This window comes from Macaca mulatta, chromosome 3, assembly GCF_049350105.2.
Source record: "Macaca mulatta isolate MMU2019108-1 chromosome 3, T2T-MMU8v2.0, whole genome shotgun sequence".
In the NCBI taxonomy this organism is placed as follows: domain Eukaryota; kingdom Metazoa; phylum Chordata; class Mammalia; order Primates; family Cercopithecidae; genus Macaca; species Macaca mulatta.
The window spans coordinates 127,208,607-127,230,621 of NC_133408.1; the positions used below are offsets into that span (position 1 = coordinate 127,208,607).

The following is a 22,015-nucleotide window of genomic DNA, read 5'->3' on the forward strand; positions in this document are numbered from 1 at the left end:
TATTTTTAGAAGAGACAGGGTTTCGCCATGTAGGCCAGGCTGGTCTCCAACTCCTGACCTGAAGTGATCCGCCCACTTCGGCCTCCCAAAGTGCTGGGATTACAGGTGTGAGCCACCGCGCCCGGCCCCCTTTTATGTTTTCCATGAAATTTACTGAATCCTCTCATTCCCTTGTGGCTTTTTTCTCATTTTCTTTGATCTTTTTTGTTTCTTTCTGTAATTTTAAAGTGATTTCAAGAGTAACATGTGATAAGTACATGCAATCAATAAACCATCCTTAACCAGGAATTATATATAAAATTAGTTTGTTATAAATGTATTATTTGTATTTGTATTAAATTATTTCTTATAAAATAAAATAGTTGTATTAAGATTTATTTGTAATTTTGACATCTCTATTACATCTTTTAATTTCAACGTTTGTTTTGTAGATTCAAAGGAAAAAACATGAAAATTAAAATCAAGTTACAATTTTGTATTGGCATAAAACATATCAGCAAATAAGATGTCTGAAAAGGAGGGTATGTCAGAGGAGCTAGAGGATACTATTAGTCAATTTAGGAAAGAATCTAGATCACAGTCAGTGAAGGAGCCTGGCTTTATTAAAGAAACATCAAATTTGATAAACGAAGCTTCTGATTACCTGGAAGGGAAATCTTCTAACCAGATTTATGAAACACATCCTAGACAGATTACATTAGAGTCAACATCTTCCTCTGGAAGCAAGTCTAAAAGAAATGAAGAACAAAAGAAAAATCTTCAATTTTCTGAAACAAGCACTAGAACAGAAACTTCACAGAGTTTATCATCACTAACTGGGAGGATTGCAGAATATCAGGCTTTGGTTAACTTCCTATCTCATGAAACAGTAGGAGAAGTTAGTCCACAAGTCTCTGAAGAAAATCAGAAACATCTTGGCTTAGAAACAACTTGTAAAGATAACTTTACAGTTAACCTTGAGGCCAAGGGTTTACAGGAATTTCCTAAGGACATTTTAAAAATCAAATATGTAAAACATCTATATTTAGACAAGAATCAAATCAAAACTTTTCAAGGGGCAGACTCAGGTGATCTGCTAGGACTTGAAATTCTATCCCTGCAAGAAAATGGATTATCATCACTTCCATCTGAAATTCAGTTACTTCATAATTTAAGGATATTAAACGTCAGTCACAACCACATATCACATATACCTAAAGAAATATCTCAGCTTGGGAATATCAGACAACTCTTTTTTTATAACAATTACATTGAAAATTTTCCTTCTGACTTAGAATGTCTTGGAAACTTGGAAATTTTAAGTTTGGGTAAAAATAAGTTAAGGCATATACCAGATACTCTGCCTAGTTTAAAATACTTGCGGGTTCTCAATTTGGAATATAATCAATTAACAATATTTCCTAAAGCTCTGTGCTTCCTTCCAAAGTTAATTTCACTAGACCTTACTGGAAACCTGATCAGCAGTTTGCCAAAGGAAATTAGGGAGCTTAAAAATTTAGAAACGCTTTTACTGGATCATAATAAGCTTACCTTTCTGGCTGTAGAAATTTTTCAGTTACTCAAAATAAAAGAACTCCAACTGGCCGACAATAAATTGGAAGTTATTTCACACAAAATTGAGAATTTTAGGGAACTTAGGATTCTTATACTTGATAAGAATTTATTGAAAAATATACCAGAGAAAATATGTTGCTGTGCAATGTTGGAATGCCTTACTCTTAGTGATAATAAATTAACAGAACTTCCTAAGAACATCCATAAGCTTAACAATTTAAGAAAACTTCATGTAAACAGAAATAATATGGTAAAAATAACTGACAGTATCTCACATCTTAATAATATATGCAGTCTAGAATTTTCAGGAAACATAATCGCAGGCATTCCCATTGAAATAAAAAACTGCCAAAAAATAATTAAAATTGAATTGAATTATAACAAAATAATGTATTTTCCGTTGGGACTGTGTGCTTTAGATTCTCTTTATTATTTGAGTGTTAATGGAAATTATATTTCAGAAATACCTGCGGATATATCTTTCAGTAAACAACTGCTTCATTTAGAATTGAGTGAAAACAAACTCCTCATATTTTCTGAGCACTTTTGTTCTCTTATTAATCTTAAATACCTGGATCTTGGTAAAAACCAAATAAAGAAAATTCCAGCATCTATTTCTAATATGATATCACTCCATGTACTTATTTTATGCTGTAATAAATTTGAAACTTTCCCTAGAGAATTGTGTACTTTAGAAAATTTGCGAGTACTTGATCTTTCAGAAAACCAATTACAGAAAATATCTTCAGACATCTGTAATTTAAAAGGAATCCAGAAATTAAACTTCTCAAGCAATCAATTTATACATTTTCCTATTGAACTGTGCCAACTTCAATCACTGGAACAGCTGAATATAAGTCAGATAAAAGGGAGAAAGGTAAGAGACTGTGGGCTTTGTGGGGAAGGAGAGACTGGAGAGGATCAGAATTTAAGCTGTGGTGTATCTGTGTGTACCATATGTGTGTTTTAAATTGAGCTGGAATTGTTTATTTTTTAAATGAAAGGCTTCCCCCTCCCCACCAAATATGGCTTATAAATACACTTCACAACACAAAAGCTGTACAGGAAAATATTTCATTAAAATGAAATATGAAGCAATGAAAGCTGACAATTCTATAGATTCCTTTTTGTTTTGGTGTAATTGTAAAAGGAGTTTTAAAGTTGTAAATGTCATATAAACACATTACTGAAAGTTTGGAAAGTGATAAAATTAAGACAAAAATCATTCCACAAGCATGTCATGTATTATAACTACTAGCATACGCTGACACAACTTTTAGTCTTTTTTCCCGTTATGCATATGGTTTTATAAGAAATTATAGAAGACTACACACTCAGTTTTAAATTCTTCTTTTTTTAACCAATAAGCATTTCTCTTTGATATAATCATCTTCCCAATAAATTGTTATAACCAGTACATGATTTATAGATCTAATCCTCTTGTTATGCATTTATGGATGTTATAACTTTTCTTCATAATAATCCTGTGATGATTTTTCCATAAATATAGCCTTTTTCATATTTTAGACTATTTCCTTAGGAAATTTTCCCTGAAGAATTACTAGATCAATAAGAATTAACATTTTTAGAGTTTAGCATTTTATCTTACTGAAACTCTAGGAGTAAGTTTTATGGAAATAATTTTTTAAAAACTAAAACATTACTGATTTATATGAAGATCTTAGTAAACAAATGAAAAGAACACAGCTGTTATCTAAGTCAGGACTTCCCAAAGTCTACTCCTAAAAGCCCTAGTTCCATGAGAGTCTGCTCAAAAAAAAAAAAAAAAAGGGGAGGAGGGGAGCAGCGTCTGTGATCAAATAGCTTTTTTTTTTTTTTTTTTTTTTTTTTTTTTTTTTTTTGAGACGGAGTCTCGCTCTGTCACCCAGGCTGGAGTGCAGTGGCCGGATCTCAGCTCACTGCAAGCTCCACCTCCCGGGTTTATGCCATTCTCCTGCCTCAGCCTCCGGAGTAGCTGGGACTACAGGCGCCCGCCACCTCGCCCGGCTATTTTTTTTGTATTTTTTAGTAGAGACGGGGTTTCACCATGTTAGCCAGGATGGTTTCGATCTCCTGACCTCGTGATCCGCCCGTCTCGGCCTCCCAAAGTGCTGGGACTACAGGCTTGAGCCACCGCGCCCGGCCCAAATAGCTTTAAGAAGCACTGGGTTCTTCTCTTAAAGAATAACAATGAATACTGATCTATTAAAAGCTTTGAAGAGTCTTGCACTAATTTTCCCAAAATATTCCCATATTTCCCAAACTTGTTTGACCATTTTTAACATAACAGCTATCATATAATACATTTCCAGAAAAGCTACTCCAGGGAATACTTGCTTAAGCAGATGGAATGAATAATGATACACCTTGCATTTAAAAAGTTGATTTTGTACTAACAGACAATTTTTAGTTCTGCAATATAATAATCAGTTAATTCATTGACTGATTCATAACCATCTCACTCATTTTCTCCTCTTGTAAGATAACTGTTGGTATCTCCAATGATGTCCCTAACTCTCTCTTTTTTATTAACTTCTTTCTCACCACACCTGCTGTCACTTACATGCACATTATCCCAAAGTCTACATGACTAAAGCTGATCTCACACCAGTGCTGTAGTCCCATAGTTCCCATTTTTTTCCTGGAAATTATACATGTTCTATTCTTTTGTTGTCACACACTCAATATCACTTCAAAGTCAGCTCATTTTTCTTCCATCTCCTTTCAAAACTTCTCCATTTCTGTTTGTGATGCCAGTTTTTGTTTTAAACCTGCCAGGCTAAAACTCATGAAATCATTCTTGTTCCTTTTCCATCATCAGTTATACCTCATCTTACACCAAAATTGTATCATTTTTCCTCTAAAAAAGCTGTCGGATTGTCTCCCTCATTTTCCAGTGTCACTGTCTACAACCTGGTCCTTGGTTATCACTCACTTCATGCATAGATTTATGCCAGGAGTTTCTTCCTTTTAGCAAGCCTTATCAAAGCTGTCAGACTTCATTGCAGAGGACTGTTCTCCATGTATCATACTTGCTTGTCAGGAATCCAAATTGCATATCTGTTGCCTACTCAAAGTGAGTGGCTGCCCAAGGCAACAGTCCACATATTTGCAACATCATTGCAAAGGTCATCAAATGGAAAAAATTATTTACAAGAACTCCTGTCAAAAAGAATATCCCATGTAGTTGAAAATATCATTGATAACCCCCTTGGGGTGGAAATGAAATGCCCAAATAATTAACTTATGTAATAGCAGATGGTCACTTACTGAAGAAGAGTCAGATTAATCACAGGGCTTTTATTTTACTAAAGGAAGGATGCCCAACAGGAATCTTCCTTCTATATGAACCCTATCATCATACAACTCTCAGACACCACCTCTAGTAAATGTTGAGAAGGTAATTAAAGAATATTTCCTTCATTGAATGTCAAATAATGAACCCACCTACCTGTTTGGATCTGACTCCTACTTCACAGGCCCGTCTCTCCAGTCTTGCCATGGCCTGGTTCCATGCTCCTTATCCAAACAAACCTCCCTCTGCTTTGCATCACCTTTCTTTACTGGTCAGCTTCTCACTAGCCATGACTATGCATGATATTCTGTCACTCAGGCTGGAGGACAGTGGTGTGATCTCAGCTTACTGCAACCTCTGCCTCCTGGGTTCAAGTGATTCTCCTGCCTCAGGCTCCTGAGTAGCTGGGATTACAGGCACTCACCTCCACGTCCAGCTAAGTTTTCTATTTTTAGTAGAGACGGAGTTTCACCATGTTGGCCAGGCTGGTCTCGAATTCCTGTGATCCACCCGCCTTGGCCTCCCAAAGTGCTGGGATTACAGGTGTGAGCCATCGAGCCCAGCCCCCTATTCATTCTTAAGAGGCTATTCAAGTTCTACTTTTTACATGAAGCTTTACTTTAGTTATCTGATTTGTAGTAATGAACCTTTTCTAAACTTTTATTCATCAGTTATTAATTGTATTATTTTGGCATTGGATTACCTATTGCTTCATTCCATTTCCTGATTTTTTCATATGGATATATTCTGTTCCCTAAAATAAATTTTAATCTCTGTGAAGTTGGAAACTATTTCTTATGCTTCCTTTATACCTGGAAGAACATATAGCACAACATCCAGAATGTACCTTGTTGTTTAGTTATTTCAGAGGTGCCTACACATTCAAAATTGTTTTGTTCATAGAACATCCTTTATTTCAAAAGCCACTCATAAAGGCCCTATTTTCTCTAAATATGCGTATTCTTCATCTTAACAGAATATTTTAATTCCTGCAATTTTACAACACTTTTTGTAGTAGGAATTTTTATTTAAGGTCACATTGCCAAACTTTTATTTAAGGTCACATTGCCAAACTATTATTAAACATTTGGTCAAAATGCATTTCGTGCTTGGGAACACATACAAAAAGTATAAAACGTGTATCATGTCATTTTAAAAATCTAAAAAAAGCACACAAAAGATGAATAAAAAGCAATGGGGCCTGGCAAGGTGGCTCACGCCCTTAATCCCAGCACTTTGGGAGGCCGAGGTGGGAGGATCACCTGAGGTCAGGAGTTCAAAATCAGCCTGGCCAACATGGCAAAACTCCGTTCTACTAAAAATACAAAAATTAACCAGGTGTGGTGCTGGGCACCTGTGATCCCAGGTACTCTAGAGACTGAGGCAGGAGAATCGCTTGAACCCGGGAGGTGGAGGTTGCAGTGAGCTGAGATCACGCCATTGCCCTCCAGCCTGGTGACAGATGGAGACCTCCATCTCAAAAAAAAAAAACAAAAAAAAAGCAATGTTGATAGGACTAGGAATAAGGGGATCAAATGTGGAATGGAGTAGTTGGAAAAGACAGGAAAGAAGTCAAAACACGGTTAGATTTAGGGAGCGGGAAAGGGATAAGGAGACAATGAACGCTGAGTGATGGGAATGTGAGCAAAGTGGGTAGCAAGCCACAGGGTTGAATTAGAAGCATTGGTCAGATTGGGGAGGTACTTGGATGTCACACAATATCTTGTGGGTTTTAGCCAGAAGGGAGAGTCAGTTACAAAGAATTTGTGACATAATAAAATATGTCCTTTTTAAGACAAAAACAAAAACAGACAAAGCTCTTTCATTTGATTTTAGAAAAAGTTTTAGTCATGCAAAGATGTATTTATAAAAGTATAATTTTTTAATCTTTGTTACAGTTAACAAGACTTCCAGGAGAGCTATCTAATATGACTCAACTTAAAGAACTTGATATCTCAAATAATGCAATCAGAGAGATTCCAAGAAATATAGGAGAATTGAGAAATTTGGTTAGTTTGCATGCATACAATAATCAAATAAGTTATATTCCACCATCTTTGCTATCTTTAAATGATCTCCAGCAACTAAACCTGAGTGGTGAGTGTCAAGCATAATCAGTAAGCATAATCAATAAGTAGAGTATTAATGTCTGAGTTGCAAATTTTGTTGACAAGATACAGAATGGCAAAGAGTCAACATAATGTATTAAGTCACCATTAGAAGGAAATGACTGTCCTAGGTACAGAAAATGAAAGCAAAGTATAAGGTCCAGTTCCTGCCTTGAAAGAGTAGAGGAGCCTGAACATATTTTCATTTCTTTTCTCTCTTCTCTGCCTATACCCAGTCATTTAGTATTTCTTCCCTTTCTGAACCCAACCTCACCTCTTCCTCTACACACACCTACACAACCTCAGGTCAGCATTTTTTCTGCATTTCCTTCTCTGTTGGGAAGGAAGAAGAAAAAACTATCTCTGTTGTTTGGATAAGGAGCATGGAACCTATGTCTATGGCAAGACTTGGGAGCCAGGCCTATGAAGTAGGAGTCAGATCAAAACAGGTAGGCGGGTTCATTATTTGACATTCATTGAAGCAAATATTCTGAAGTATAAATATATATATATATTTATTTTGAGACAAGGTCTCACTCTGTTGCCCAAGCTGGAGCACAGTAGCAGGATCATGGCTCACTGCAGCCTTGACCTCTCTAGGCTCAGGTGATCCACCAGCCTCAGCCTCCCAAAGTGATGGGATTACAGGCGTGAGCCACCATGCCCAGTCAGCAGTGTCTTTAAAAGCTTAATCTTGGAAGTGACATAACACCACCTCTGCTCTGTTCTATTGATCACACAGACCAACCTTGGTATAATGTCGGAAGGGACTATACAAGGGGGTGAGTAACAGGAGGTAGATATCATTGTGGGCTAACAGATAGTCCTAAATCTATTTGAGTAATCGAATTTGTGGTTAGAAGCTCTCATACAAAGAAAATTTCTAGCTCAGATAACTTCACTGGTGAATTCTATCAAGTATTTTATAGAAGAAACAATGCAAATTTCAAAAAGGTGCACTGGTGAATTCTTTCAAGTATTTTCAAGAAGAAATCACTAAGTTAGGGTGGGCACGGTGGCTCATGCCTGTAATTCCAGCACTTTGGGAGGCTGAGGCGGGCGGATCGCTTGAGGTCAGGAGTTTGATGCCAGCCTGGCCAATGTGGTGAAACCCCATCTCTACTTAAAAAAAAAAAAATTAGTCGGGTATGGTGGGGCACACCTGTAATCAAAATCAAAACTACTCAGGAGGCTGAGGCAGGAGAATCGCTTAGACCCAGGAGGTGGAGGTTGCAGTGAGCTGAGATTGTGCCACTGCACTCTAGGCTGGGTGACAGAGTGAGACTCTGTCTGAAAGAATGAAGGAGAGAGAGAGAGAGAGAGAGAGAGAGAGAAAGAGAGAAAGAGAAAATAATGACAATTTTAAAAATTCTGTCATAAAATTGAGGCTAAAACCTGTCTCAGTTCATTCTACGAGGCCAGCACTATCCTAATACTATAATAAAACAAATACATTACTTGGAAACTTACAGAATAATATCCTGCTTGAACATTGATGCAAAATTCCTTAATGAATTAAAGCAAATCAAATCCATCAATATAAAAAATGATATCATATTGTGACCAAGAGCGATTTACCCTGGGAATACAAGGTTGAGTCAATATTCAAAAACTAATCCATGTAATTCACCATCTGAACAGGCTTATGAAAAGCCATATGAACTTCTCACTGTAAGTATAAAAAGCAAAGCAAGCAGATGTGGTGGTTCATGCCTATAATCCCAGCTATTTGGAAGACTTAGGCAGGAGGATTACTTGCGCCTGGGAGTTTGAGGCTGCAGTGAGTTATGATTGTGCCACTGCGTTCCAGCTTGGGCAACAGAACAAGACCTCATCTCAAAAAAAAAAAAAAAAGCAAATATCATATGAAAAAATAAAATTTCCTTTCAAGATTTTCAAAAACAAACAACAACAACAAAAAAACTCACTAAGCTAGAAATAGAAGAGAATTTCCTCAACCTGAAAAAGTGCATCTGCAAAACTCCTATAGCTAATATCACACGCCATGGTAAACAATTTCTTTTCCACTATGATCAAGATTAAAGTAAAGTTCTCCTTTCTCACCACTTCTTTTTGATGTTATAACTGGAAGTCCCAACTAGCACAAAAACACAAGAAAAAGAAATAAAAAGTAAACAGATTGGGAAGGAAGAAGAAAAAACTATTTCTGATAATAGAGACACATTGTCTAGGTCAAAAATCCCAAAGGATCTACAGAACAAGTAAGTTTGGCAAGATTGCCATATACAGAGTTAATAAACAAAAATCAATCATATTTCTACAGACTAGCAATAAATGATTGGAAATTGATTTCTTTAAAAGTATAATTTAAAATTGTACCAAAACCATAAATAAATCTAACAAATTACATATAAGATCTATATGGTGAAAACTGTAACATAGATAAAACTAAATAAGACCTAAATAAGTAGAGAGATAAATAGTGTTCATAAATTGGAAGACAATATTGTTAATATGTCAGTTTCCCAAAACTTATCTTTAAATTCAACTCAATTCCAGTAAAAATCCTAGCAAAGTTTTTTGTTTCAGAAAACAATGAGGTAATTATAAAATGTATATAAAAAGTCAAAGGAACTAGAATAGCTGAAACAATTTTGAAGAAGAAAAACAAAGTTGGATGATTCACAAACCTGATTTCAAGACTTATGTAAACTATAGTCATGAAGACAGTGATAGTATTGGCAAAACAACAGACATAAGGATCAATGGGACAGAATAGAGAGTCTAGAAATAGATCCACTATGATGGTTAACATTGAGTGTCAACTTGATTGGATTGCAGGATGCAAAGTATTGTTCCTGGGTGTGTCTGTGAGGGTGTTCCCAAAGGAGATTAACATCTGAGTCAGTGGACTGGGCGAGGCAGACCCACCCTCAATCTGGGTGGGCACAATCAGCTGCCAGCTCTGCTAGAATGAAGCAGGCAGAAGAACGTGGAAGGACTAGACTGGCTATGTCTTCTGGCCTCCATCTTTCTCCCATGCTGGATGCTTCCTGCCCTCAAACACTGGACTCCAAGTTCTTCAGCTTTTGCACTCTTGGACTTACACCCCTGGTTTGCCAGGGGCTCTAGGGCCTTTGGCCACAGACTGAAGGCTGCACTATCGGCTTCCCTACTTTTGAGGTTTCAGGACTTGGACTTGCTTCTTTGTGCCTCAGCTTGCAGATGGCAGACTTCACCTCGTGGTTGTGTGAGTCAATACTCCTTAATAAACTCCCTTTTATAATTAGTCCTGTCCCTCTAGAGAACCCTGACTGATATACCCACTATGTGGTCAACTGATTTTTTGCCATGGTAGTTCCCCCTTATCCACAGTTTCAGTTTCCATAGTTTTACTCATGGTCAACAGTGGTCTGAAAATATTAACTGGGAAATTCCAGAAATAAACAATTCATAAGTTTAAAATGGTGCACTTTTCTGAGTAGCGTGATGAAATCTCACACTGTCCTACCTGGGATGTGAATCCATTCAGTGGATGTGCTCCCTGCCTGTCAGTCACTTAGTAGCAGTCTCAGTTATCAGATCCACTGTCACAGTATCGCAGTGCTTGTGTTCATGTAACCCTTATTTTACTTATTAATGGCCCTAAAGCACAAGAGTAGTGATGCTGGCAATTCGGATACACCAAAGAGAAGCCTTAAAGTGCTTCTCTTAAGTGAAAAGGTGAAAGTTCTCAACTTGGAAGGAAAAGAATCATATGATGAAGTCGCTAAGATGTACGCTAAGGACAAATATTCTATCAATGAAATTGTGAAGATGGAAAAAGAAATTTGTGCCAATTTTGCTGTTGCACCTCAAACTACACAAATTACAGCCACAGTGCATGATAAGTGCTTAGTTAAGAAGGAAAAGGCATTAAATTTGTGGGTGAAAGACATGAACAGATGTGTTCTGATTGACAGCAATCATGTTTGATACTGTATTCGGTTTGTAGGCATCAGCTGGGGGGTCTTGGAAGGTATCTCCCATGGATAAGGAGGAACTACTATAATCCAACAGAGAAAGAACATTATTTTCAACAAATATTGCTGGATCAACTGGATGTCCAAAAGCCAAAACAAAACAAAATAAAGCAAAAACAAACAAACAACCGCAATATAATTTTGATCCTACACACCAAATAAAAATATTACCTCACAATGAATCACAGACCTAAATGTAAAAGCTAAAACTACAAAACTTCTAGATAAGAACATAGAAAAATATTATTTTGCAAAAAAAAAAAAAGGTGAAAAAATATTAAAAGGCTGGGTGTCATGGCTCATGCCTATAGTCCCATAACTTTGGGAGGCTGAGATGTGAGGATTGCTTGAGACTCAGGAGTTTAGGACCATCCTGGGCAACACGGGGAAACCCCATCTCTACAAACAAAATACGAAAAGATTAGCTGGGTATGGTGGTGCACTCCTGTAGTCCCAGCTACTTGAGAGGCTGAGGTGGGAGGATCACTTGAACCCATGAGGCTGAGGCTGCAGTGAGCCAAGATCGTGCCACTGCACTCCAGCCTGGGTGACAAAGCCAGACCCTGTCTCAAAAAAACAAGGTGAAAAAAAATCAAAACCTTGGCAAGGATTTCTTATATACAACACTGAAACTGCAATCCACAAATGAAAATAATTGATAAGTTGGTTTTCATCAAAATTGGAAACTTCTCAGCTGGGCACGATAGCTCATGCCTGTAATCCCAGCACTTTGGAAAGCTGAGGCGGGTGGATCTCCTGACGTCAGGAGTTCAAGACCAGCCTGGCCAACATGGGGAAACCCTCTCTCTACTAAAAGTACAAAAAAATTAGCCAGGCATGGTGGCGGGTGCCTGTAATCCCAACTACTTGGGAGGCTGAAGCAGGAGAATCACTTGAATCCAGGAAGCGGAGGTTACAGTGAGCCAAGATGGTGCCACTGCACTCCAGCTTGGGTGACAAGAGCAAGACTAAAGGCTTCTTTAAATTTTTTAATTTTTTAATTTTTTTTTTTTTTTTTTTACAACAGAGTCTTGCTGTGTCACGCAGCCTGGAGTGCAGTGATGCAATGTAGGCTCACTGCAGCTTCTGCCTCTGGGGTTTCCTGCCTCAGCCTCCTGAGTAGCTGGGATTACAGGCACCTGCTACCATGCCTGGCTAATTTTTGTATACTTTTAGTAGAGATGGAGTTTCACTAGGTTGCCCAGACTTGTCTCGAATTCCTGACCTCAAGTTATCCACCTGCCTCGGCCTCCCAAAGTGCTGAGATTATAGGCATGAGCCACTGTGCCCAGCTCAGACATTTTTTAAAAGAATGAAAAGCAAAGTCATGGATTGGAAGAAAATATTTGCTTAATACAAAAAAAAAAAAAAAAAAAAAAAAAAACCTAAAAACAAAATTAAGAAGTCAAACCACTTAATAAAAATTGGTATAAATTTTGAACAGATAATTTACTAAGAAGCTATATGAATTAAAAATAAGCATAAGAGGCTGGGCGTGGTGGCTCATGCCTATAATCCCAGCACTTTGGGAGGCTGAGGCAGGTGGATCACTTGAGGTCAGTAGTTCAAGACCAGCCTGGCCAACATAGTGAAACTCCATCGCTACTAAAAATACAAAAATTAGCTGGGCATGGGGCTTGCGCCTATGGTCCCTGCTACTTGGGAGGCTGAGGCACAAGAATAGTGTGAACCCTGGAGGCGGAAGCTGCAATGAGCTGAAATCACACCACTACCCTCCAGACTGGGTGACAGAGCTAGACTCTGTCTCAAAATAAAAAAGAAAGAAAGAAAGGAAGAAAAGAAGCATACCAAAATATTATGCTTATTAGTCATATTAGAGAAATGCAAATTAACTATACAATGAAATATTGCTATTAGAATAGTTAAAATTAGGCTGGGCGCGGTGGCTCATGCCTGTAATTCCAGCACTTTGGGAGGCCCAGGTGGGCGAATCACGGGGTCAGGAGTTTGAGACCAGCCTGGCCAATATGGTGAAACCCTGTCTCTATTAAAACTACAAAAATTAGCCCGTGTGGTGGCACGCGCTTATAGTCCCAGCTACTCAGGAGACTGAGGCAGAAGAATTGCTTGAACCAGGGAGGTGGAGGTTGCAGTGAGCCGAGATCATCCCACTGCATTCCAGCTTGGGCGACAGAGTGAGACTCCACCCCCAAAAAAAAAAAAAAAAGGGATAGTTAAAATTAAAATCTGGTAATACCAAAAGCTATCAAAATACAAGTAACTGAAACTCTGATACACTGATGAAAGAAATACAAAATGGTACAACCCTTTAGAAAAGTTTGGTAGTTTCTTATATAGTTATACATACACTTAACCATACAAACCATCAATCTCACTTTGACTCCTCTTTTACATGAAATTAAAATGTATTCAACAAAAAACTGAGTGCAAATTTATAGAGAAGCTTCCTTTGTAATTGCCAAAACTGGAAGCTCTTCAAATGTCTTTTATGTATTAAATGGATAAATTATTTACATCTATATAATGGAATACTTCTCATTACTAAAAAGAAAAAAAAAACTATTGATACACACAACAACACTGATGTTGTTGTAATGCTAAGTGAAAGAAGCCAGACCCTAAAGACTATGTGCTGTGATTTATAACATATATGTTATACATGTATGTGTGTGCATATATACATATATAAAATTCTAGGTTTATAATAAATATATTTTACATACATACACTCCCAGAAACACTGTATCCAGATCTTGGTTTCTAAATATGATTATTCACTAAAAGGAACCAGGTTCCTTTATCTATATTTATAAATAACATAACTATAAAATATATAAATAATATAAAGGCAAATTTTAGGCCTCTCTAAATGATTACAAATTCATTTTTGCGACAGTTTTACGTCTTTTTTTTTTTTTTTTTGAGATGGAGTTCCGCTCTTGTCTCCCAGGCTGGAGTGCAATGGCACTATCTCGGCTCCCTGCAACCAGTAGCTGGGATTACAGGTGCCCACCACCATGCTTGGCTAATTTTTGTATCTTTAGTAGAGATGGGGTTTTGCCATGTTGGCCAGGCTGATCTCGAACTCCTGACCTCAGATGATCCACCCACCTTGGCCTCCTGAAGTGCTGGGATTACAGGCATGAACCACTGTGCCCACCCCAGTTTTACATTTTATGTTAGGTTTATATTGGATTACGATGGTACTGAAAAAATTACATTTAGGAAGGAGAGTTTAATTCCCACTCCCCCTTGAGGGTAGCCTAGATTTAGTGACTTACTCCCAAAGAATAGAGTATGGAAAGGAAAAAAATTATAACATTATCCTGGAGAACGCTGGCAGAGACTGTGTTATCCAAGAGATAAAATTTAACATCATTAGTGATGTCATGTGGATATGAGGTATCTCTGATATAATGTGATAAGTGCACTTCACCTCTGTGGTATTCTTTTCAAAAACCCATAACCCCAGTCTAATAATGAGAACATATCAGACAAATTCAAGTTATGGTACATTCTACAAAATTCATAACCAGTACTTCTTAAAACTATCAAGGTCATGAAAAACAAGGGAAGATTGAGAAACTCTCACAAACCAGAGGCGACTAATGAGATATAACTGTATGCAATGAGATTTCCTGAGACAGAAAAAGGACACTGATGGAAAAACTAATGAATCCAAAGAAGTCTGAAGTGTATTTAGTAGTAATGTACCAATACTGGTTTCTTAGATTAAACTAATGTAATATGATAATGTGAGATAACATTAGGAGAAACTAAAGCTAGATGACGAATGCGGAAGAACTTGCTACAATCTCTGCAACATTTCTATGAATCTAAAATTATGCTAAATAAACAGTTTAGTTTAAAAATTACCATCACATCCACTCTATAAAGTTCTTTGCTGTATTAAAAGAGGATAGTCTCTGTCTCATTTTGCCACCCCTAGGAGAGAAAGCAACCACAGCTGTCTTTCTATAAACACTCTTTTTTGCTCTTAGCATGTGGACATCCGAAATAATTTATGACCTGCTGCATTGTGAGGGTCCTCTGGTACTTTGTCAGCAAGACATAATAGATGTTATTTGTCTCCATAGTTATCTTTTATAGAAAGATGTAATTCAACTCTAATTTTTTTCTACTAGGAAATAATCTGACAGCTCTACCTAGTGCTATCTACAATCTTTTTTCACTGAAGGAGATAAATTTTGATGACAACCCTTTGCTGAGACCTCCAATGGAAATCTGTAAAGGAAAACAGTTGTACACTATTGCACGCTATCTACAGAGGGCAGATGAAAGAGATGGTAGGTGGTGAGTGATTGACTATCTAAGAAGTCATTTCTCTTTTATTTTATTTTAATTTAATTTTTTTGGAGACAGGGTCTCACTCTGACACCCAGGCTAGACTATAGTGGCATGATCACGATTCCCTGCGGCCTCGGACTCCTGGGCTCTAGTGATCCTCCCACCTCAGCCTCCTGAGTAGCAGGGACTGCAGGTGTGCATCACTGCACCTGGCTGATTTTTTAATCTTCTAGTAGAGACGGGTCTCACTATGTTGCCCAGGCTAGTCTTGAACTCCTGAGCTCAAGCAATCCTCCTGTCTTGGCCTCCCAGTGTTGGGATTACAGGTGTAAGCCACCACACCCAGCCACAAGACACTATCTCATATGAATTAAAAGACGGTTTGCTTTAATTGGAGGCTTTCAATCTGGCAGAGATATGAAAAAATTGATCATCTTTCTTTTCTGAAGGTTAGGAGTTTGTTTTGATAATTCAGATTATTTAATCCAGGTCCATACAAATTGAGGCACTGAAAATAGGCAAATCCAAGTGGAGGAGGGGTGGGCCATTTCCTACCCTATTGACCTTAATGCCCTTCAATAGGTGTTTCATTGAGATTGTGGCCAGACTCAAAATCCACACAGAAATCTGTCAGTTTCATTCTGTTCTAACAAATGGAGTTGTTCTAAAAGACATTTGGAGTTGGGTGTGGTGGCTCACGCCTGTAATCCGAACACTTTGGGAGGCCAAGGCAGGAGAATCACTTGAGCTCAGAAGTTCGAGACCAGCCTGGGCCACATAGTGTGACCTTGTCTCTATTTTTAAGATAGATAGATAAATAAATAAATAAATAAATAAATAAATAAATAAATAAATAAAATACATTTGGCCTTGAGGGAAGTCCACGGAGCCATTCCACAGATGGCACTCAGTCTTTGGCCCACTATGACTATTGTCTGAAATATTTTGACAGTCTTTATCCCATCTGTCCTTGAGCTCTCTGTTGTGTGTCTGATTATTTCTGAGAACAGGCCCATTTTCTTTAAAAGGGACTAGATGAAGATTGGTTTCAAGTGTCTCGGAGGGAACCTTCACTGTCCAATTCTTTCCCTGGGGATGGGTTCCCAACAGTTAGGCTTTTCCCTCTAGGACTCTGATTTGCCACTTTTCATCACTAGTTAGAAAGAATTCAGATTTTGGTCCTCTAATTTAAAGCAAGAGAACAATCAGTTATGATCCAGATTTGGGGAAATGGAATATCCAAAACTGTCCCCTCAGATCATTCTATCATGTATCTTGTCTACATAATCGGGAGCTTGTACTAATGTAATTTCATAGTGAGATAGTCACAAAAAATTGCTTAGTCCTTAAAGTCACAATATACATCCATATACACGGCTATCATTTAGAGGCTTTTCTAAGACTTGGGCTTTATTGATAAAGGAACCTAAAATATAAAATTAAAAGCCACAGTAGCTGCCTTCTTTAACTTACTGTGCAAGTTGATTGTCCTACTTGTTACTATAAAAACTTTTTTTATAGTACTTTTGGCCAGGTGCGGTGGCTCATGCCTGTAATCCCAGCACTTTGGGAGGCCAAGATGGGTGAATCACGAGGTCAGTAGTTCGAGAGCAGCCTGGCCAACATGGTGAAATCCCATCTCTACTAGAAATGCAAAAAATTAGCTGGGCGTGGTGGTGGGCACCTGCAATCCCAGTTACTCGGGAGGCTGAAGCAGGAGAATCGCTTGAACCCGGGAGGCAGAGGTTGCAGTGAGCCGAGATCGAACCACTGCACTCCAGCCGGGGCGACAGTGCGAGACTCCGTCTAAAAAAAAGAAAGGATCTTTTATGGTAATTATATTTCTATAAAATAAAGATTTTAGGAGTTTTCTAGGATCCATAAAGTATTTCTGTTAGGTACATTACTTTAGAGAAAGGTTTAGAATCTCAGCCATTTATCTCCTTTCCCTACGCCCAAGGAGCCTTCATATTGCAGGCTTGGCATCCAATGAGGGCAAAGAGAAATCAGCTTGGGAGATGTATTTATTCTGCAATTAACAAATGGAGTATTTTTCTTTTTTTTTTTTTTTTTCTTTTCGAGATGGAGTCTTGCTCTGTGGCCCAGGTTGGAGTGCAGTGGCCCCATCTCTGCTCACTGCAAGCTCCGCCTCCCGGGTTCACGCCATTCTCCTGCCTTAGCCTCCGGGGTAGCTGGGACTACAGGCGCCCGCCACCACGCCCGGCTAATTTTTTGTATTTTTAATAGAGATGGGGTTTCACCATGTTGGCCAGGATGGTCTCGATCTTCTGACCTTGTGATCCGCCCACCTCGGCCTCCCAAAGTGCTGGGATTACAGGCCTGAGCCACCGCGCCCGGCCGAACCTTTTTCTTAAACTTTTACATAGAAGATTGGAATTTTATATATATCATAGCATGAAATATAGCCTGAGAGAGTATATATAAAACTTTTTAAAATAGAACATATTTGATCATGGTGGATGGTAAATCTCGAGTTCCAAAAATTCTCACAGGCTGGGAGTAGTGGCTCACACCTGTAGTTCCAGGACTTTGGGAGGCCAAGGCAGGAGGATTGCTTGAGCCCAGGAGTTTGAGACTAGCTTGGGCAATATAATGAGACCCTATTGCTTCTCAGCCTTTTGGCTAAGATGAAGTATAGTGAGACCCTGTTGCTACAAAAAAATTTGAAAACTGAGGTGAGCAGAGAACTTGAGGCCAGGAGTTTGAGACTGGCCTGGCCAACATGCCAAAACCCCATCTCTACTAAAAATACAAAAATTAGCTGGACATGGTGGTACGTGCCTGTAGTTCCAACTACTCAGGAGGCTGAGGCAGGAGAATTGCTAATCTGGAGGCGCCTGTAGTTCCAGCTAATCAGGAGGCAGAGGTTGCAGTGAGACGAGATCCCGCCACTGTACTCTAGCCTGGGTGACAGAGCCAGACTTTGTCTCAAAATAAGTAAATAAATAAAAATTAAAAATAATAAATTAGCCAGGCATGGTGGCACAACCCGTGGTCCCAGCTACTTGTGGGGGTGAAGTGGGAGAGTCATTTGAGCCCGGGAGGTCGAGGTTGTGGTGACCTGTGATTATGCCACTGCACTCCAGTCTGAGTAACAGAGTGAGACCCTGTCTAAAAAAAAGAAAAGAAAAAACTCACAGTACCTTTGACCAGAAAAAATGGGTCTTGTTCAAATTAGCTGGAAGTTTTAATTAAAAACACTAAAATCACTAATTGTTCAGCCAACTTATTAAATAATTGACTTGAATATAAAATATGCACATATACACCATATTTATAGTAGATGTGAACTTAGTTTCTCAAGTTGGTACATGATGAAGCACATACAATTGTTGTCCATATTCTCTACCAAACAAAACAAAACAAAACAAAACATTCCCACACACATTAAAAAGCCAGAATTGAAGGAAGGAGTCAAATGCATTTCAAATCGTGGAGAAATAAATGGCTTGGAAATCACTTTAAAGTTGCTTATAAATAGGCCGGGTGCGGTGACTCATGCCTGTAATCCCAGCACTTTGGGAGGCTGAGGCGGGCAGATCACCTGAGGTCAGGAGTTTGAGACAAGCGTGACAAACATGAGAAACCCCATCTCTATTAAAAATACAAAAAATTAGCCGGGTGTGGTGGCGCATCCCAGCTACTCGAGAGGCTGAGGCAGGAGAATGACTTGAACCCCGGAGGCAGAGGTTGTGGTGAGCCGAGATCACACCATTGCACTCCAGCCTGGGCAACAAGAGTGAAACTCTGTCTCAAAAAAAAGATAAAAAGTTGCTTATAAATAATCTTTTCAATGGCCATTTTAAGTGTTGGATTTTTTGGATTTTAGAAAAAAATGGAACAAATGTTTCAAATTTCAGTTTATATTTTAGATCCGCATTGTCATTGTCATTTTTTTTTTTTCATGAGACGGAGTTTTGCTCTTGTTGCCCAGGCTGGAGTGCAGTGGCGCAATCTTGGCTCATGGCAACCTCTGCCTCCTGGGTTCAAGCTATTCTCCTGCCTGAGCCTCCTGAGTAGCTGGGATTACAGGCATGCGCCACCACACACGGCTAATTTTTTGTGTTTTTAGTAGAGACGGGGTTTCTCCATGTTGGTCAGGCTGATCTTGAACTCGTGACCTCAGGTGATCCACCCGCCTTGGCCTCCCAAAGTGCTGGGATTACAGGCATGAGCCACCAAGCCTGGCTGCCATTGTCTTCCTTTTTTTTTTTTTTTCTTTTTGAGACAGAGTCTTGCTTTGTTGCCCAGGCTGGAGTACAGTGGTGAGGTCTCAGCTCACTGCAACCTCTGCCTTCCCGGTTCAAGTGAGTCTCCTGCCTCAGCCTCCTGAGTAGCTGGGACTATAGGCACACACCACCACGCCTGGCTAATTTTTATATTTTTATTAGAGATGGGGTTTTGCCATGTTGGCCAGGCTGGTCTTGAACTCTTGACCTCAGGTGATCCACCTGCCTCGGCTTCCCAAAGTGCTGGGATTACAGGCGTGAGCCACTGTGCCCGGCCAGCATTGTCATTTTCAGTTTTACTTAACATATACATTTCACAGAAGCACAGAAATAAGAAAACTAGATATGAACTCAAAATAGATTATCTTTTTCAAAAGATATACGTTTTCTTTTATCTTCAAACATAGAGAAAATCTTAGAGAAGATATTCAAGATAGTTGCCAACAACATCACTGAAACCAATTTTGAATTTTTATGTCAAAAACTAAACCTGGCAAACTCAGAAACTGATATGCCTACAAAGAGGTATGTATAAATGACAGCTTTTAGTACAAATTTATTCTCATTCTGATGTATATCATGTTGATATTGAATGGTTTTGAAACATTCATATTAACACAATCTTTACTTTGCTATAGAAAGCTGAATTTAGTATTACATGTTTGTGATCCATGTTGGAAGGCTATATAACATAATGAAGAACAAGGGCTATGAGGACAGACTGTTTGACTTTTACTCACAACTGGTTTTGTGACCTTGGGCAAATCCTTTAACTTCTTGATGACTTGGTTTCTTCACTGGTAAAATGGATATACTCATGTAAGAGAATTGTCATGAGAATCAAGTGAGATCAAGCTATAAAGCATATAGTAACCGGGCGTGGTGGCTCACGCCTGTAATCCCAGCACTTTGGGAGGCTGAGGTGGGCGGGTCATGAGGTCAGGAGATGGAGACCATCCTGGCTAACACGGTGAAAACCCGTCTCTCCTAAAAATACAAAAAATTAGCTAGGGGTGGTGAGCGCCTGTAGTCCCAGCTACTTGGGAGGCTGAGGCAGAAGAATGGCATGAACCCGGGAGGCGCCACTGCACTCCAGCCTGGGAGACAGTGAGACTCCATCTCAAAAAAAAAAAAAAAAAAAAAAGGCATAGAGTATAGTAGCAGTAATATACTGGTTTATTAGAAATAACCCACAATTATGATTTTGAGGTCTTGAGAACTGAATGTAAATTGAATTGTTGATTTTCTATAAGGGAACAAGGGATGCGCTGGAGCTAACATTCACTTTCTATGTCCCCAGCTCCATGCTATTTTTTTTTTTTTTTTTTTTTTTTGAGACGGAATCTTGCTCTGTCGCCCAGGCTGGAGTGCAGTGGCGCGATCTCTGCTCACTGCAAGCTCCACCCCCCAGGTTCACGCCATGCTTCTGCCTCAGCCTCCCATGTAGCTGGGACTACAGGCGCCCGTCACCATGCCCGGCTAATTTTGTTTTGTATTTTTAGTAGAGATGGGGTTTCACCGTGTTAGCCAGGATGGTCTCGATCTCCTGACCTCGTGATCCACCCGTCTCGGCCTCCCAAAGTGCTGGGATTACAGGCGTGAGCCACGGTGCCCGGCCCATGCTAAATTTTTATAGAGATTCTCTTCACCAATTAATTTCATCTTCACTTTGGTAAAATTAGTTTGAAAACCTAGATATACAATATTACAGGAGTTTAAAGCAATGTTCTTAATTGACATTTCAAATAATTATTAGTAATTTTAATATATTAAACATTAATACACATTTAACTATTATATTATTAATAATGTTTTTCAGCACTGTTTCATTAAGTGAGAGAGCCCACCAAGCACTTGTTATATGGAAAACACAGAGTAACAAATTATCACTAACTGCTGCTGCTTTAAGAGATCAACTAATTCGAGCACTAACTATGATAGGAGCATATGAAATTATGGACAAAATAACAGCTTTAAATCTTTTTACACGTGCAATTAAATTCTAACCAGTGGATCAATAATAAAAACTGAAAACTTTTGATGCACTTATAATTGAAACTGTGTTTTTGAACCATTTCACTTCACTTTATCATACAAGAGAATTACATCTCTTTTCTTGCATTCTTAAGAGATGATGACAACTTACAACTACCACTCTAATGTTATCATAATAAAATATTACAGACACTGTGTTGTGTGTTTGCTCTGTTGTCTTACTACAGTGATGTTGAATTTGAAAATAATTGCTTTTTTTTTTTTTTTTCCCTGAGATGAAGTTTTGCTCTTGTTGGCCAGGCTGGAGTGCAGTGGCGTGAATTTGAAAATTATTCCTTTTATTTTTGAGATGGAGTTTTTGCTCTTGTTGCCCAGGCTGGAGTGCAGTGGTGTGATCTCGGCTCACTGCAACCTCTGCCTCCTGTGTTCAAGTGATTCTCCTGCCTCAGCCTCCCGAGTAGCTGGGACTACAGGTGCCCACCACTACGCTGGGCTAATTTTTGTATTTTTAGTAGAGACGGGATTTCACCATGTTGGGCA

The 22,015-nt window shown here is 38.8% G+C and overlaps 1 protein-coding gene across 1 annotated transcript; it reads left to right on the plus strand.

Moving 5' to 3' along the window:
* Positions 1-361: 361 nt before the first annotated feature.
* Positions 362-21,532, plus strand: LRRD1 (leucine rich repeats and death domain containing 1). The gene is made up of 5 exons (XM_015134223.3): positions 362-2,431; positions 6,748-6,946; positions 15,068-15,229; positions 19,888-20,005; positions 21,300-21,532. Exons 1-5 carry the CDS (start codon positions 506-508, stop codon positions 21,484-21,486), a joined length of 2,592 nt encoding a protein of 863 aa, XP_014989709.1. The 5' UTR covers positions 362-505; the 3' UTR covers positions 21,487-21,532.
* The last annotated feature ends 483 nt before the right edge of the window (positions 21,533-22,015 follow it).

What these genes read in the sequence shown, in the direction of transcription:
- LRRD1 (XM_015134223.3), top strand. Translation starts at nt 506, where the DNA reads ATGTCTGAAAAGGAGGGTATGTCAGAGGAGCTAGAGGATACTATTAGT. An exon ending in GTCAGATAAAAGGGAGAAAG is followed by an intron (nt 2,432 to 6,747) that starts GTAAGAGACTGT and finishes TCTTTGTTACAG; the next exon opens with TTAACAAGACTTCCAGGAGA. An exon ending in GAGGGCAGATGAAAGAGATG is followed by an intron (nt 15,230 to 19,887) that starts GTAGGTGGTGAG and finishes CTTCAAACATAG; the next exon opens with AGAAAATCTTAGAGAAGATA.